At 46.7% G+C, this 17,428-nt stretch overlaps 1 protein-coding gene across 1 annotated transcript in view; it reads left to right on the top strand.

Annotated features, from left to right (window-relative positions):
• Window positions 1–17,428, top strand: part of LOC310816236 (neural-cadherin) — a gene marked incomplete at both ends in the record, with an annotated part of 126,309 nt that overhangs the window by 98,256 nt on the left and 10,625 nt on the right. Inside the window, 6 exons of the mRNA XM_083686310.1 lie at window positions 638–852; window positions 7,590–7,717; window positions 8,721–8,848; window positions 9,116–9,239; window positions 13,192–13,372; window positions 13,841–14,007. Coding sequence (XP_083542436.1) covers window positions 638–852; window positions 7,590–7,717; window positions 8,721–8,848; window positions 9,116–9,239; window positions 13,192–13,372; window positions 13,841–14,007 — 943 coding nt within the window. The remainder of the gene's footprint in view (window positions 1–637; window positions 853–7,589; window positions 7,718–8,720; window positions 8,849–9,115; window positions 9,240–13,191; window positions 13,373–13,840; window positions 14,008–17,428) is intronic.

A 17,428-nucleotide genomic window follows, 5' to 3' on the forward strand; every position in this document is an offset into this window, starting at 1 on the left:
GGAGAGAATAAAGGTAGGAGAGAAAAGAAAAAATGCATAGCAGCTCTAAATGAATATCTCTGACGAAGGATGTTGCTATTAATGATGGATTCTCCCTGTGGTACTCCTGCTGATAATGAGAACATCTGCATCAGATGTGGAGGAAGTCTGTGAAGGAGCCAACCAACGCTCGAGGGGAAACACTCGTCTGTGGTAGATGACAGACAGACAGAACAAGAAAGAGAGAAAGAGAGAGTGTTTTCTAGATTGTAGGATCATGTCAGGGGGCTAATCTAAACTACAGCTGGGGATACTATCTTTAGTAATGAGGCACAGAGCAAAGGACGTGTGAGCAGTATGATTACTGACGCTTTTTTCATCCCTAGACCACACATTCAGGATATTTATGCTGAATTGGCTAATAAAGGGTTCTTATTCTGAATGTGAGTCCTATCTTGTCTGTGCTGGGTGAGTGTGTGTTTCCATGAGTTGTGTGAGGTCATGGAGTGGCTTGGGTCCAGTCATGCAGAAGCAGGCCCTGGCTAGCTCTGGCTCAGCGGGGACATTGTGACGGACCACTCTTGTGTGATAGATGAGGTCAAAGATGAAATTCTTCTTATTTTTTGTGTTGTCCCTCGCCTTGTTATTTTCTCCCTAGATGCCAATGCCCGACGCAATTCGAGGGCCCCGAGTGCCAGCAGACCAAACACAGTTTCCATGGCAACGGCTACGCCTGGTTTCCTCCCATAAGGCCTTGCTTCGAGAGTCATCTCTTGCTGGAGTTCATCACGGAGGTGGCAGATGGCCTGCTGCTCTACAGTGGACCCCTGGCCCAATTACAGCCATGGGACCCTGAGGACTTTATGGCCATAGGTATATCCACTTATCTATCTACTCAGAGGGGGGGGTGGGATTCTGAGGGGGCGAGTGTGTGTGTGTGTGTGTGTGTGCGTGTGTGTGTGTGCGTGCCTGCGTGCATGCCTGCATGCCTGTATGCCTGCGTGTGTGTGTGTGTGTGTGTGTTCAACAAAATGTACTGTACATCTCAACCTGGATTTTCTGCTTTTAATATTGGGGACTAAAGAAGACCCTTTCTCTGGGGAGAATTCTACTCTTTCTCTGGGGGGATTTACAGTATGGTGCCAATGCTGCCAAAATCAGTGAGGGGGTGGGGGGGATTCGGCCTACATACACTTACTCCTGAGGCTATTCCATGTGTGCAACCTGCTCCCCAACCAACCCCAATGCCTGATGGTGTGTAGGCGTGTGTGTGTGTGCATTTGCAGCGTGACATGGCCAGGTCTTTAAGGGTTAATCAAGGGGCTCATTATGAAAGTAAAGGCTTATTTGTCATTCATTTCAGAATGTAATTACAACGGGGTGTACATATTTAAAGCTTTAATGAATTTCTCGTGGATCACATACGTGCTTGGCATACTCTCTTGAAACCGAGGTGAGGCATGTGTGAGGTTGGATTTTTGCTTTTGTGTCTCTTTTTGAGCGTTAACACTTGAGTCAATGCTTAAGGACATTTTTGCATAATATGTGTGTGTCTAAGTGTGTTTGAATGGGATGTGATGGTAAGTGGATACAGTACAGAAGTAGGGAGACGTTTGAACAAGAGAGTGTGGGAGAGAAGAGGAGAGGTGATCCAAAGAGATCACAGAAAGGGAGGTGGATTGCAGTGAAAGTCTCTGCATAGTCATTGGTATGTGACATACTGATAGGGGTTGAGATGCACATTTCTATACTTGCATGGACATCTGTCAGTATGTTACAGTATGTCTTGGTTACTGTGGTATCTTGGTAACTATGAGGAAGTAGAGACTTGGACATCAAGAAGGACAGCAGATGTGTGTGTGTGTGTGTGTGTGCACGGGGGGTGGGGGGTGAAAGACCAATTTTGGTGAAAGACCAAATCAAACAAAGTCTGTGTTATATGACCCTCCTCCTTTCATCTCAGAGGTGTGCCAAATAGGTGAGACAGAGGGGAGAACAGGATGGATGGAGGGGAGAGAGAGAAGGAACCATGCGAACAGGGCGGGAGAGGGAGAGAATAAAGAGAATGGAGAATTGGAGAGCAGAAAGGTGCAGAGAGTGGCTGAGCTGTGGTCAGATTGAGAATGGAGTAAGAGAGGGAAATAAACAGTGGGAGATTGTGACATTTACATTTACATTTTTGGCATTTAGCAGACGCCTTTATCCAAAGCGACTTACAACAAATACATTTGTCTAAGTAAGTGAATCATTTATCCATGAGTCATCATAAGAAAAAGTAATCTATGCTAGGACCAGGGGCTGTTGGCAGTCACAATGCTAGAAGAAGGAAGAATTACCTTTTTTTTTTTTTATACATTTATTTACAGTAGAGAAACTGTACAGGGGGGTAGTGGGGATGAAGAGGTCTTTAGGAGGGACAGTTAAGATGTAGTCCGAAGAGATGGGTCTTCAATCTATGGCTGAAGATAGGTAGTGACTCTGCAGTCCTGACAGCAGTGGGAAGCTCGTTCCACCAGCAGGGTGCCAGGACAGTGAAAAGCCGTGACCAAGTAGCACGACTGCTGCATCCACGTAGAGGCGGCGTAGCCAGGCAGCCAGCCGAGGTGGAAGAGCAGAGTGATCAGGCAGGGGTTTGGGGGCTGACCATTACTTGCAAGTAGGGAGGGGCTGTTCCCTTTGCCGCCTGGTAGGCGAACACCAGGGTCTTGAATCTGATGCAAGCAGCTACCGGGAGTCAGTGAAGGGTGCGAAGGAGGGAGGTGACATGGGAGAATTTGGGGAGATTGAACACTAGATGGGCAGCAGCATTCTGGATGAGCTGCAGAGGTCTGATGGCGGAGGAGGGAGCCTGGCCAAGATTGGGTTGCAGTAGTCAAGGTGAGAGATCACAAGTGTCTAGACCAAGAGTTGTGCTGCTTCTCTGGTGAGGAATGGACATATCCTTCTGATGTTGTAGAGGAATAATCTACAGGAGCACGCTGTCGCTGTGATGTTCGCTGCACAGGATAAGTGGTTGTCAAGGATCACCCCAAGATTCTTGGCTGCCTGGGAGGAGGTCACAGTAGAGTTTTCTACTGTGATGGAGAAGTCTTGGACAGGGCAGGCTTTCCCTGGGAGGAAGAGCAGCTCAGTCTTGTTACGGTTGAGCTTGAGGTGGTGGGTTGACATCCAAGCAGAAATGTCTGCAAGACACGCAGAGACACGCGTTGCCACCTGTGAGTCAGAAGGGGGGAAAGAGAGAAAGAGTGTCATCTGCATAGCAGTGGTAGGAGAAACCATGTGAGGAAATTACAGAGTCAAGAGATTTGGTATAGAGGGAGAACAGTAAGAGCCCTCGGGTACCCCAGTGGTGAGGGCTCGTGGAGAGGACAGCGATCCTCTCCATGCCACCTGGTAAGAGCGTTCGGCCAGGTAGGATGCAAATCAGAGTGCAGAGCCAGAGATGCCCAGTTCTGAGAGGGTGGAGAGAAGGATCGGGTGGTTTACTGTGTCGAATGCAGACAGGTCCAGAAGAATGAGAACGGAGGAGAGGGAGGAAGCTCGAGCAGAGTAGAGGGCCTCCGTGACAGCAAGGAGAGTAGTCTTTTGGAATGGTAGTGAGAGGGTGAGATATTTGTTTGGAGTGGAAGAAAATTGCAGAATTGCAGGAGGGAGAGATGGCAGACAGGCAGAGCAGAGAGTGCAAGAGGTGCCTCAGAGAACACATGAAAGGAGAAACCAACAACAGTTCAGCCCTCTGCCTGTGTATTACTGACTCACCCTGGCCCTTTCTCCCTGCTGTGTACACACGTGCACACACACACACACACACACACACACACACACACACAATCCCCACTCCCCAATCCCCCCCCCCCCCACACACACACACACACACACAGGTTTACTCAACCGTATCATATTCCTGGCTGTTTAGCAGTGCACCCATAAACCTTATCATTCCCACACTGCTCCATGGCCTTGCTCTCCTTATTAAAGGATTGCAGACACTCGTTTGCTGGCTGCTGTCCTTCCCCCTTCACCCACCCACCCACCCACCCACCCACTCACTCGCCTGTTTATCCACTCCATGGACTTCTATACCCAGGCGTCGCCACTCCTAATACACCGTGGCACAGACCTGTCTTGGCCAAATATCCCTGCATGTCCTACATTCTCCACTCTTCCCAGAGGGACCAAGGGGATTAAGTCTTAGCCAGTGGGGGTTAGCCAGTAGTGATGGGAATTTCAGCTCTTTTTTACTGCCTCAGATCTTTCCGAGTCGTTCAGTCAAAAGAACACATTTTTCGACTCATTTTGTTCATTTAATTCAGTAATTCAGCAACAAGGTCTTGTTGCGGACTATTTTGTGAACTCTTGGTGGAATGCAACCTGCACTCGAGTAGGCTTAACGACGAAGGAAAATCAGATAATTCATTCTACAGTTTCTAGTAGAATTAAGAGAGAGAGAGAGAGAGAGAGAGAGAGAGAGAGAGATAGATAGATTAATGAAAACGAGTTGGGGCTCTTGACATAGTCCTACAGTACAAGGCTCTATATGTTGTTGACTCCTCTTCTTGTGTTTACCATGACTCATTCTGACACAATGAGTCTGTATGGAACAGATTAGAACCAAGCATTTATTCTGAACGCAGCCCCTGTTATTCTGAGTTATAGTTGGGTATACTCCAGGTTGCACGGGGGGAATATGGTATTGTTTTAGAGTGCACCATCGGTCTGTCTGCACCTCTAAACATAATCCATGTTTGATTCCTCTATATATCCTTGCTCAGATCCTCCAGGCTGTGCGTCTCCTCTCATCTTCTTCCCGTTGACCCTTGACCCCTAGGTCTATTAATTTGACTGCCTCACATGAGCATGATTACCTCCTCTGAAATCACAATTATGGTGAACCCCCCCCCCCCACACACACACACACACACACACACACATGCTTCTCAAGGGTAAGAGCCGTATGAGCCACGGGCTAAGCATGTCCAATCAATAGACAAATTAACCGGACAAATTAAATTTAGGTGATTACGGACTGCTGCAGAATAAGAAAGCAGTCAACCAGAGGCTGTGGATCAGGTATACACACTCTGTCTGCCAATAGTGGCCTCCAGCATAAAGGATACAGCAAAAAAAAGGGCAGACAATTTATCATGGCCTTAGGTTTAGTTGTTCTGTTTTTGTTTTTTTTCTTTTGTTTCATGTTGATAAATCCAACTCAAGACCCCCATTCTAATCTGTCACGATGTGATTAATTGTATGGAAATTTGATTTTGGACAGTTGTGTGCATGAAGTATGGAAGCAAATGTGAAATAAGTGAAATTTAATAATAATGCTCAACTGAATTTATGCATCTCAGGAATTTGTTCCTCTTTTATCCTTTAATTTTCTTTATGCAAAGCAGCGTTGCAGGTCTCTAAGGGCACCTAAAAAGAGGGATGACTAAGAATAAGGACAATCCCCTCTTCAAATACACAGGCACACACAGAAACATCCATGTTTGGTCAGCATGCATGAAAAGCAAAGTTCACGCCCTGCTGTTGTAACACACACACACACACACACACACACACACACACACACACGCACGTGCCGACGCAGCATCTGGCAGATGAAAGCGAGGGGAGAGATATGGTTACACCTCAAGTGTGACACAGTGAATTTGCAGAAACCTGTTTCACAGTCTTAAGCTTCCAGCCTTTTACCACTACGCCGGTTTCAAATATCACTTTTAAGTTGCAGAATGTGGGTCTTGTTTCCTGAGGCTATGGGGGGTATGTTTGCTGACAGCCCGTTTATATGAAAGGAACACAGCCACAGACTCTCATCTTCCCTCTCTCTTGCTGGGCTGCTGATTTGTATATACCAGTGATTTGTAATGCTGTTTAAGCAGTCCATGCTCCGTATGTTCTCTGCCTGACTCTCGTTCCCTTTGGGCCTTAAAAAAAAATCCACACCCACAAGGCCTGCAGGACTAATTGACAGTGATGTGGAGAGGAGAGGACGAGAAGGCCATGATGAATTAGGGATGAGGAGGGGAGATTAGCCGTGACTGCGCCGACAAGCGTTTTAAGAGCAAAATCTTGTAGTAATCTGAGTACACCCCAGTACCATTTCTGTCCGAGAGCATTTGAAATGGTGCCACGTGAAGCACTCTTCGACCCTCGCAGGCGCTGCCGCTCGCCCCGCCTGGTGACCGCATGTCTGTGGTTCTCCCAGGTTCTGCAGTTCTCTTCCTCTCCTCTCTCCTCTCTCTTTCTTCTTCTCTTTTCATCTCAAACCTCCACCGCTCAGACCTGTCAGCCCACAATCTGTTCCATTTTTCCACTGAAACGTCACGTCAGTCCCGACGAGAGGAGGTCTTTACCCTCATCTAAGACATGGCTAGACTGTGGGACAGGCTCACCCCTTCTTCCAGACGGGTGTCTCCTGCTGATGCAGTTGCCACCTCTTGGGAGGTGTGTGTGTGTGTGTGTGTGTGTGGGGGGGGGGGGGGCGGTTAAATGTGAAAAGAGCTTTTCAATCAGTAGGCAGTAGCGCTGTACCTGGTGACTTATACCGCCTGCTCAAAGATATCTCCTGAGCACAGCTACCACAATCCACTGGGAAATCTACTGCTCAGAGAAGGTAGGAGAGAGAGACGGGAGGACAAAGGGGGGAGAGAGAGAGAGAGAGAGAGTGATAGGACAAGACAAGCCAGAATGAGTGAGTGACATGGAGAGTGAGAGAGAGATGATGAAAGCTAGATGAAGACAGACATAAGAAGAAAGAAAGAAGTACAGCACTTTTCAGTGAGAACCAGAATTAGAGTGCTTTTTATCCTCAAACTTAGAAAATAGAGTTATGTGCAGTCTGATCTAATTTAAGTCTTTTCCATATTATGAGCTCTTTAGCTGTAGACATGTTGATTTATGGGAAAACAGTGGTTGGTTGACAAACCCATAATTCTTTGCAAACAGTGTGAAACACAAGACGAGGCTTCACTGGTTCATTAATTTTTAATTTCTCATTTGACTAAGTCAGAAAATAGAATAACTTTTTTAATATGTTTGTTGTCTGTGTTAGGGGCAGAAATAATAATTTCATTGCACCAGGCTCTGTGTGGTAATTCTTGTAGGCGGTTGTGGAGAGAGTCTGATGATGTCTGACTGTTGGTTGTATTTAATTCTTTCACCATATGCTATGAATGTTTGATTAATTTAGTTGCATTCCATTTAATTCTATCAATAGTCTTCAGGTCGGTCGCTGAAATGTGAAATATTTAATTTGTATGTACTGTGTGTATCTTCAACGTTGGTACTGTTACTGATGATGATGAGGACAGCAAGCTCTACATTGGTCGACTGTGTTTGACAATGATGGTGTGTCCTAGGTGCGAGAGCGTCTCTCAGTGATCATGTGAAATGTGAGAAGTGTAACACAATGGTGGTTGTATCTGATCATCACTCGGCTGTACATTAATCTGATGGTGATTGTTGTGCCAATGGGATCCGAGCACCCTTAACTGTGATCACATGATCTGCATCTTTGTTCTCACATCAGTGTCCCCTCTCTCTCACTCTCTCTCTCTCTCTCTCTTTCTCTCTCTCTCTCTCTGTCTCTCTTTCTCTCCATGTAGAGCTGATCGATGGTACTCCAACCCTAAAGATAAACCACGGCTCGGGTACGTTGGTCCTACAGTTGCCAGGCAACGTGAACGTGGCAGACAGACGGTGGCACCGGCTGGACGTGAGGAGCAACAGTAAGGTGAGTGTCTCTGAGGCTGTGCCCAGTGCCAGTGCCACACACACAATCCTGGGGACCTCACCCCCAACAAGGCCCATAGGCTGTTCCACACACCTTCATTCAATGTAGAACATCACTGGGCAAGTCGGAAGTGTGTGTGTGTGTGTGTGTTTGTGTGTGTGTGTGTGTCTGTGTGCGCGCGCGTGTGCACGAGTGTGTGTTTCTACTATTCATATTGGCATTACAGCAACAGTGTGTGTTTTGGATTCCGTTTAGCCTCCTCAATACATAATTTACATAAATGTCGCCTTGGCTGTACGAGATGGAAATTGCAGCTATGTTTGGCGCCACACTTCCAAACAGCCTCAGGGTTTTTCAGAAAAATGTTCAATTAAAAAAAAAAAAAAAAGGTATCTGTATTGTATTCGCAAACTACATTTTAACTGCTTGCATAATATGAAAGAAGGAGTTGATTGTGCTTGTCAGACACAATGCACTTTTATTGAAAGGGCCCCTTTTAATGTCATGATACCATTTGTAGTAGTGCAGTCAGGAATACTGTCGGAACACTGATTTAGAGCGTCCTGCCTGAACTAAGATCGCTCTATTAGTTAATTCAGTACAGTACACCTCTGCTGTGTCCTTGAGATGTTAAAACCCAAAAGAGGGTGACTGGTAGGAAAAGGTAACCCAGCAATTCATGTACTGCATGTATTAGGTGGGGCTCTCACTAGTGTTAGATACATGGTACTGACACACTGTAGCAAACCCTGAAAGAGACTTAGATGATCTTGACAGTATTTTCTTGATTTATTGATGGCACATGCAGGGTCTATGGCCTTAGGGCATTATTGGCCCAGCTTGGTTTTGATGCTCAGGGACCTGATCTGGTTTGACCTGGTTTAGATCTAATTCTGATCCAATTTGTATCAGGTTTCTACCGATTTCTATGTGGTTCTGCCTCATTTTACTTGGTTGTGCATGGTTCTAATCTGTGTTCATCAGGTTCTATCTTGCTCTGCAGGAGGTGCGCTTTACTCTGGACCGCTGCACTGGGGCCACTGTCATGGAGATGGAGGGAGTGGGCAGCTGGTTGACCACTGAGGACCACTCCTCCTGTGAGGTCACAGGGGTCACACCCAACCTGGACAGGTAGTCACGCCTCTTCCTTTTAGGGTCACTTCAGTCACATCTCAAATGGCTGTTGGGTGACCACACTTGGGGAGAATGTGTCTTTCTAATCAATACCTGAGGTGTGTTTGATTTCGCTTGTCAGGCACAACTCCATTACACACAAGTTTGTGTCTGACCAGGCTGTTTATTGTGATGGACTGAAGTCAATCATTTGTTGGATTAATGAAGGGATGACGAGGAGTAAGTGACAGATTGGACTGACAATGCTGTTCATTTCTCCCCCAGGCATCTGAATGGGACCCAGGTGTTGCAGTTGGGAGGGGTCAATGAAAACCTACCTTATGTCTATCCACAGCTCCAGCATAAACACTTCACTGGCTGCATACGCAACCTCATCGTGGACAGCAAGGTAGAACCTAGTACACACACATTTACCTTTTCACACCAATTACAATGACATAGATGTGACCTTCTGATAAAAAAATGGCGCCGCCGATGCTGATCGCCGTTGTGAGAGCTCCGCAGAGGCTGTGCGTTTTTGTAGCTTTTATGTGTTTTCTAAATTCTCTCTTTATGAGAAACTCACTGGCACTGATGTCCTATGACAAGGACACACTTCTACATGTAAATTACAACTTAAGACCAAGTATTTTTGATAACTATTTCACCGACTCGGCGTGGCCGGCAGAGATCAGAAGGACCCCCCACGATAACAACAATGGGAGCGCGTCCAAAAAGAGGAGGAAACACCGGGGGAAGCGGGGAGGCATTCAGAACCGACTGAGAGCTCAGGCCCACCGTCCACCTCTGCCTAGCATACTTCTTGCTAATGTCCAGTCTCTGGAGAACAAGATGGATGATATCAGGGCGAGGATTACTTTCCAGCGAGACGTAAGGGACTGTAACATCCTTTGTCTAACAGAGACATGCTCGTTGGTACTGGACCGAGTCATCTGCCCTTCTGAGTCCTTCTCTGTTTTCCGGGTGGATAGAACGGAGGAGTCCGGCAAATCCAGGGGTGGTGGAGTTTGTTTCATGACCAACAACAACTGGTGTAACCCTATCAACGTAACAACGCCTTCTCGGACCTTCTCGCTGGGGCAGAGCAAGCACTCTCCGTGACGGAACACGACGTGAGGAGGGCTCTGCTGAAGGTGAATACTAGGAAAGCTGCTGGCCCGGATGGCATACCTGGGCAAGTACTGAAGACCTGTGCTAACCAGCTAGCTCTTGTGTTCACTACCATATTCAACCTATCACTGGCTAATTCTGTAGTTCCCACCTGTTTTAAAAGATCCTCCATCGTCCCTGTGTCCAAGATCACCTCCCCAGCCTGCTTGAATGACTACAGACCCGTGGCTCTAACCTCAGTGGTCATGAAGTGCTTTGAGAGGTTGATTAAGGAATACATCTGCTCCTCCCTCCCTCCGACCTGGACCCACTGCAGTTCGCATACAGACCAAATAGATCCACGGACGATGCAGTCTCCCAGGTCCTCCACACCACTCTCTCTCACCTTGACAGTCAGAAGGGGGGCTATGTGAGAATGCTGTTTATAGATTACAGCTCAGCATTCAATACCATAGTCCCCACCAGACTGGCTGAAAAGATGATTGGATTAGGACTGAACATTCCCCTGTGTGCCTGGATCCTGGACTTCCTGACGGCCAGGCCACAGGTGGTCAGGGTGGGTAGACACACCTCCAGCATACTCATCCTGAGCACAGGGTCCCCCCAGGGCTGCGTCCTTAGCCCCCTCCTCTACTCCCTGTACACCCACGACTGTGTGGCTAAGTCCAGAGACAACTCCATCATGAAGTTTGCGGACGACACAGTTGTGGTGGGGCTGATCTCAGATAACAATGACGAAGCCTACCTGGATGAGGTGGCGGACCTGTCACTCTGGTGTCAGGAGAATAGCCTCATCCTGAATGTCTCCAAGACAAAGGAGCTGATTGTGGACTTCAGGAGAGCACAACATCCAAGGACGTACACGCCGCTGGACATCGGTGGGACTGCTGTGGAAAGGGTGAGCAGTTTTAAATACCTGGGAGTCCACGTCACAGAAGACCTGACCTGAACTACCCACATCAGTACACTGGTGGGAAAGGCAAGGCAACGCCTGTTCCATCTCAGGCAGCTGAGGAAATTTAGTCTCCCGGAGGATCCTTCAGACCTTCTACTCTGGAGCTGTGGAGAGCATCCTGGCTGGCAACGGTACGGTAACAGCACGGCCCAGGACAGGCGAGCTCTGCAAAGGGTGGTACGCCTGGCAGAAAAGACCATGGGAGCTCCAACCCCCCCTCTCCATGTCCTGTAAACCAGGAGGTGTAGGTCCAGAGCCTACAGGATAATGAAGGATCCTCACCACCCGAAAAACGGACTGTTCCAGCTGCTACGGTCAGGCAAACGCCTTCGTTGTCATGCAGCAAGAACAGAGAGACTAAGACTGAGTTTCTTCCCCCATGCCATCAGGATCATCAACGATGACCCCACCAGTGACCCCCTCAAGTCACTCACACACCCACCGACATCATAACACATATGCACACACATAATTATCCATTGCAGACCCATCCTCCACTGTAATTATCTGTACTGTCAACCTGTCATTGCCACTGTATATTGCCATTCCATTGCGTACATTGCTTCACCGCTGTTTATACTGCTACACTGTTTATACTGCTACACTGTTTATACTGTTTATACTGTTTATACTGCTACACTGTTTATACTGTTTATACTGTTTATACTGTTCATACTGTTTATATTTTTGTGTTACTTCTATTTTATTTTATTTTATTCTATTTTAAAACGTATTGTTGCACTACTCTGTGGCACTGTCACTTTTGCATTTCACTGTATACTTGTATGCACGTGACAAATAAAGAATCTTGAGTCTTGAATTTCTGGTTTACTAAATTGACCTTATCACACCAAGGCACCAATTGCAATCACACCAACTGCATACCGTAACACACAGGAATGCATTGAACAGTACTCAATAGCGTACTCTTTTAACCCACATACACACATCCTGTCGTCGGCGTAGAAGAACACAAAACACAGGGTCTATCTTTTAATGCTCCAAACACTTTCACACCATCATCAAGGACATTGTCACAACAACCGTCAAGCGCTAATGGCATGCTCTCGGTAGAGCACTCTACCCGCTGGCAGGCAGGTACGACATGTCAGAGATGCTACCTCTGTGGTCCTCATCCTCTCCTTCTGCTTCTAGGAATGCGTGACTGCGTGACACTAAAATGCCCCCCCCCACCCCGCTGGCTACAAAACGGCCACTGCACAATGCAATATTCATGGCTCTCTTATTGTTAAGAGTGGAAACACTGACTGGAGGGCGTGGGTGGGCTGCATGGGAGGGGGGGGGGGGTAGTCTGTGCCACTGAGCTCACTCAGGCATGAGGTAGGGGTGAATGTTTGGGTAAGGAGAGAGGGGAAGGGGAGGGTTTTTAGAGACTTTAATTGTGTTTCTATTCTGGATCTACATCTTCTCACTTAGGCTGTCACACTTGATTTGTCTTTCTTCCTGTTTCAGTCTCTGTCTGTCTCTCTGTCTCTCTCTCTCTCTCTCTCTCTCTCTCTCTCAAGGCTTCTCTTTAATTTTTATCTTGCTCTCCCTCATTCCTGGGCCAGATTTACATCGATGCACCAACATTTGCAACTGTTATTTTCAAGAGGGAATAAAAAGAATTATAGAAAGAAACAGCTCCAAATGTTACACAGGTGCAGATGATGACCTCACTTCCTCTGTATTAATCTCTCTCTCTCTCTCTCTCTCTCTCTTGCTTTGATGATTATTGTCACCCCCTACACACCAACAAAAACAAACACACACACACACACACACACACACACACACACACACCAAGGAGTGTCCGTACTCTCTCTCTAAATTAGTTGTGACCTCCATTTTGAAAGGGCTCAAGCAGGAACAGTGCCCCTCTCTATCACTGAAGGTCAGACCCAATCTCTACCTTGTTGCAGATTGGCTCAATGGAACGGCTGCCGTTTACGAGCAGTCAGCTCTGGTGAACAGAGGGAACTCATAAACGGGCTAGATAGGACAGATTATTAATGTCCTTTATGTGGAAGACTTAAGATCTCAAGGTTTTGCTGTCCTTTCAGTGCCATATTTCTCAGACATCTCCTTTGTGCGGATCTGCCCCTGCTAGATTGGTTTGATCTTGTGAAAATGGTGTGTTTTCTGCGTGAAGGGAGGAATGCATCAAGGGGATATGGAGGGCAAAATAAAGGTTCTTACAATGCTTACAATGAATACTTACAATTGTACTCTCTCTCATTTGTTCCCTCACTCCACCCCTCCACCCCCCAACCAGTTCTATGACCTGGGCTCCCCGGCTGAATCTGCAGGCAGCTCCCCTGGTTGTCTGACCACGGATGGCAGCTGTGTCAACATGGGCTACCCCTCCTGCGGCCCCCGGGGGCGCTGCCATGGCGAGTGGGGCTCCTTCAGTTGCCAGTGCATACCCGGGTACACCGGGCATCAGTGTGAGCAAGGTGCGTGAGAGGAAACCTGATAGGCATTTTTTTGGGGAAGGCAGTCGATACCAGTGGGTTGCTTAACACCAGGGGATATATCTAATAGATATTGAGGGACAGGGGGCCCTTAGGACTTGAGGTCCTATGCATTAAAGGAGGGAGTGCTTCTGTTGATGACATGCGTGAGTTCACTAATGCAGTTGATCAGGTGTGTTCATGAGTGAGTGAGTGAAGTCTATTAATGGAGGGAGGGGAGTGTGTGGATGAGATTAGAGGGGTGGATGAGAGGGAGTTGTGAGTGAGCTGCATACATGCTGGGAGAAAGGACTGAGCTGTGCGTGCATGTGTGCAGAGCTGCTGCTAATAAAGTCTAGATTAAGATAGATTACGAGGATAATCCCTGTTATCCCTGTCATGTATCATAGCCTACTGTATGTCCTGTGTGCTGAGATGTCTAATACATTGTTCTGTCTGTGTTGATGGCAGAGGTTCCAGAGTTTTCTTTTGATGGGCGGAGTCATGTTCACTACCAGTTGGCGTCTTCGCTGCCGGCCCGGCGGACCCAGGTGCAGGTTCTGGTCCGCACCCGCAAACATGGCAGTGCCATCCTCAGCCTGCTGTCCAAGGAACAGAGCGAGTACCTACGGCTCGAGGTGAGACCGCTGCTCTACTGTCTGTCTGTCTGTCTGTCTGTCTGACTGCATACAGAGAATAAATCACACACACACACACACAGTTGTATACAGTCGCACACACATCATTGTATAGACACACACACACACACACACTCACACACACACACACTTACAGTACACACAAAGCTGCAATCAGCAATCTCAACATGTCCGTTCGTCCGTCCGTCTGTCTGTCTGTCTGTCTGTCTCTGTCTCTGTCTGTCCTTCTCTTTATCTCTCTCTCTAACCCCCCCCCCTCTCTCTCCCTGTCTCCTTTTGACTGCCTTTTTCCTCTCTATCCTTCTGTTTTCCCCCACCTCTGGAGTTTTGGAGCCTCTTACGATCCATTCATGTACCCATCAACATATTCTCTGCATTTCCCACCCAAACTGTGTGATGGACATTAATCATAACATTAGTGTTGTACATTATGGGGATTAATGTATACGGCTGTGTTTTTACTGCATTTCCTCTCATCCCCCTAACACCCTCCATCATTCTCCTATGTTTCCGACAACACCGCATCATGGGGTGTATATTCATCATAAGGACGTAAATGTCCTGCGTTTTCCATGTGCAGACTGTGTGAAAGGGTCCCTACAAGAAACCACCCCTCTGACATCCCCATAAGGGAATTGCAACATGATAGCACCGTGTTTACTTTTAATCAGGGCTAGCATTAGCATTAGAGTTTCTCTTGGCTGAATGTATACTCAGCGAGCCCAGCTTTCAGGAGGAGCTTGAACCCCCGCATTCCAAGGATATGTTGTTTTAGAGGGATGGTTATTTTTTCTCAATTTCTATCTTGCACCTGCCTCTTTCTGACGTGTTGAGATTGCTGATTGCAGCTTTGTGTGTACTGTAAGTGTGTGTGTGTGTGTGTGTGTGTCTATACAATGATGTGTGTGTGACTGTATACAAGTGTGTGTGTGTGTGTGTGTGTGTGTGTGTGTGTGTGTGATTTATTCTCTGTGTGCGTCAGGCTGGCATGGTGAGAGAGAGATGCTCGACTCTCTGGAGTGGCAGGTTAGAGATTTCATTACCGTTTCAGCTTGTGACTCATGGTGGTTGGAGCCTCACAGCGATATTGTCTCTTCTTTTCTTGATTCCCTCTTTTTCTTCTCTCCACCTCCATTCTGATGGAATGAACAGATCCCTCCTGGGGCTTTCTGTCGGAGAGGTGTTGCCGGATCTGCTGAGGAGCGTCTAGGCCCCTCATTGTCACACACAAGCCTTCATTATGACACAATGACAAGACTATGTTAATTGCCGGGTTAACACCAATAGGACCACAAGTGAGACGAAGCCTTGAGAGCAAAGCATTTGTTGTTTCCTCTACGAGGTGGATATAGGATACATGATTCAAGCCCCACTAGAAAAAATACATTTCTGGTTTTCCCACAACCGTTCCATTTTTAAGCCTTACAGAGCATCAGTGGCACCTGTTGACCCACCCTTGGCTCAGTCGATAGACTGAACGAGTGTCTGTGGGCATGCAGTACAACGGGCTCTATGCCAGTTTATCATTTTGTATCCGCTTCCTGCAAAACTGAAATGCAGGCGTATCCGCAATTTCTGTCGGCAGTAATAGGTGAAAATCCCACTGCACTGCAGCTCTGTCTCGTCTGCGCTCACGTGGGTGGAGTAGCAGTAAATAGAGGCGAAAAAACCCCTAAGCACCTCTGCCAGCGGCCCCAACACCGTCCGCGTTTTCGCTAAGACTGTTTTTTTTACATCGTTAAAATATAGCCCTTAGAGTTGTGTAAAAACGGATCAACAGCCATGTTGTTGTTGTTGATTCAAGCGCTGTGTCGATGAGCTAGGAGCTCTATCCCTACCACTCTTACAGGAATGGTACTACTGACACCTCAGTCAATTATGCCCAGTGCTTATAAGAAAGAAGCTGATGTTCGAGAGAAGACTTACAGGGATATTGTACACTGTCAGGACAAGTTGGTACATGACATGAAGGGGGCATTTCTAGACTGACCGATCGAAAAGCACTTGTAACCCTTCCCCAGGTCTTATCTCCAGCCAATATGAAAACCGTGGCCTTATATGAATACGTATAATCCTGTCCTTAGCTCCAGTCTTATTGCAAGTAGATTTTTTTTCTGCGTTCTTATTACCAGTGTAAATAGAGGATCGAGCTGCTGCTGGGAGTAGTCGTGGAATTTGTAGTGCATGTGATGAGAATATCCTCCTAACGTAATGCACACATGCACACACACACACACACACACACACACACACACACACACACATCCCCCACAGGGGATAAAGAGAGAGAGCAGGAGCCATTCAGGTTTAATTGGGAGGAAAATCAGGTACCTTCACAGTGCACATCTCTCTCTCCTAGCCTGGTAAAAGTGCCATCCCACGAAGGTCAAAATATAATTAAGAGTTCATTAGAGAACCTTGAAATAAGCAATCTCTCAGAAGTGAAACAACCTTGGAGGCATCCTACCGCATCTCGCTGGTTGTATTTTCTCATGCATAGGGAGGCATGAACAGTTCAGATGTGAGAAACTCAACTCTTTCCCTTTTCCTATCCATCTCTCTGCTCATATCGTTTTGCTGTTTACCCGGCTGATGCCGGAGTAAAATGGAGTGTTGCAAATTATGCTCGGTGGGATCTTTATAGGAGGTTTTTTAAATTGAAATGAAGCCAGTGTCGCTCCCCCATGCGATGGCCCATAGTCTCATAGATTGATACACTGTCTGCCTGCTTGCAAATAAGCCGTTTGTCTTAAATGAATATTGCTCTCTGAAAGTCAAGTGATTAGCATGAACGTCGTAGTTGAAATGGATTTGTTTTCTTTACCAGATCTTCCAGGGAAAAGGCCTGTTTCTCAAACATAAAAGTACATGAAGTATTTTTTTTTATTTGCTCTCTCTTTCATTTCGCTGGTGTATCTCTTTTTGTAATAAAAACAAGATTCAAGATTCAAGATTCTTTATTTGTCACGTGCATACAAGTATACAGTGAAATGCAAAAGTGACAGTGCCACAGAGTAGTGCAACAATAAGTTTTAAAATAGAATAAAATAAAATAAAATAGAAGTACTAAAAAATATAAACAGTATGAACAGTATAAACAGTATAAACAATATAAACAGTGTAGCAGTATAAACAGCGGTGAAGCAATGTACGCAATGGAATGGCAATATACAGTGGCAATGACAGGTTAACAGTACAGATAATTACAGTGGAGGATGAGTCTGCAATGGATGATTATGTGTGTGCATATGTGTTATGATGTCAATGAGTGTGTGAGTGACTTGAGGGGGGCACTGGTGGGGTCATCGTTGATGATCCTGATGGCATGGGGGAAGAAACTCAGTCTTAGTCTCTCTGTTCTTGCTGCATGACAGCAAAGGCGTCCCATTGGAATTCTGGA

The sequence above is a fragment of the Argentina silus genome, assembly GCF_951799395.1.
Source record: "Argentina silus genome assembly, chromosome: 2".
Taxonomy (NCBI): domain Eukaryota; kingdom Metazoa; phylum Chordata; class Actinopteri; order Argentiniformes; family Argentinidae; genus Argentina; species Argentina silus.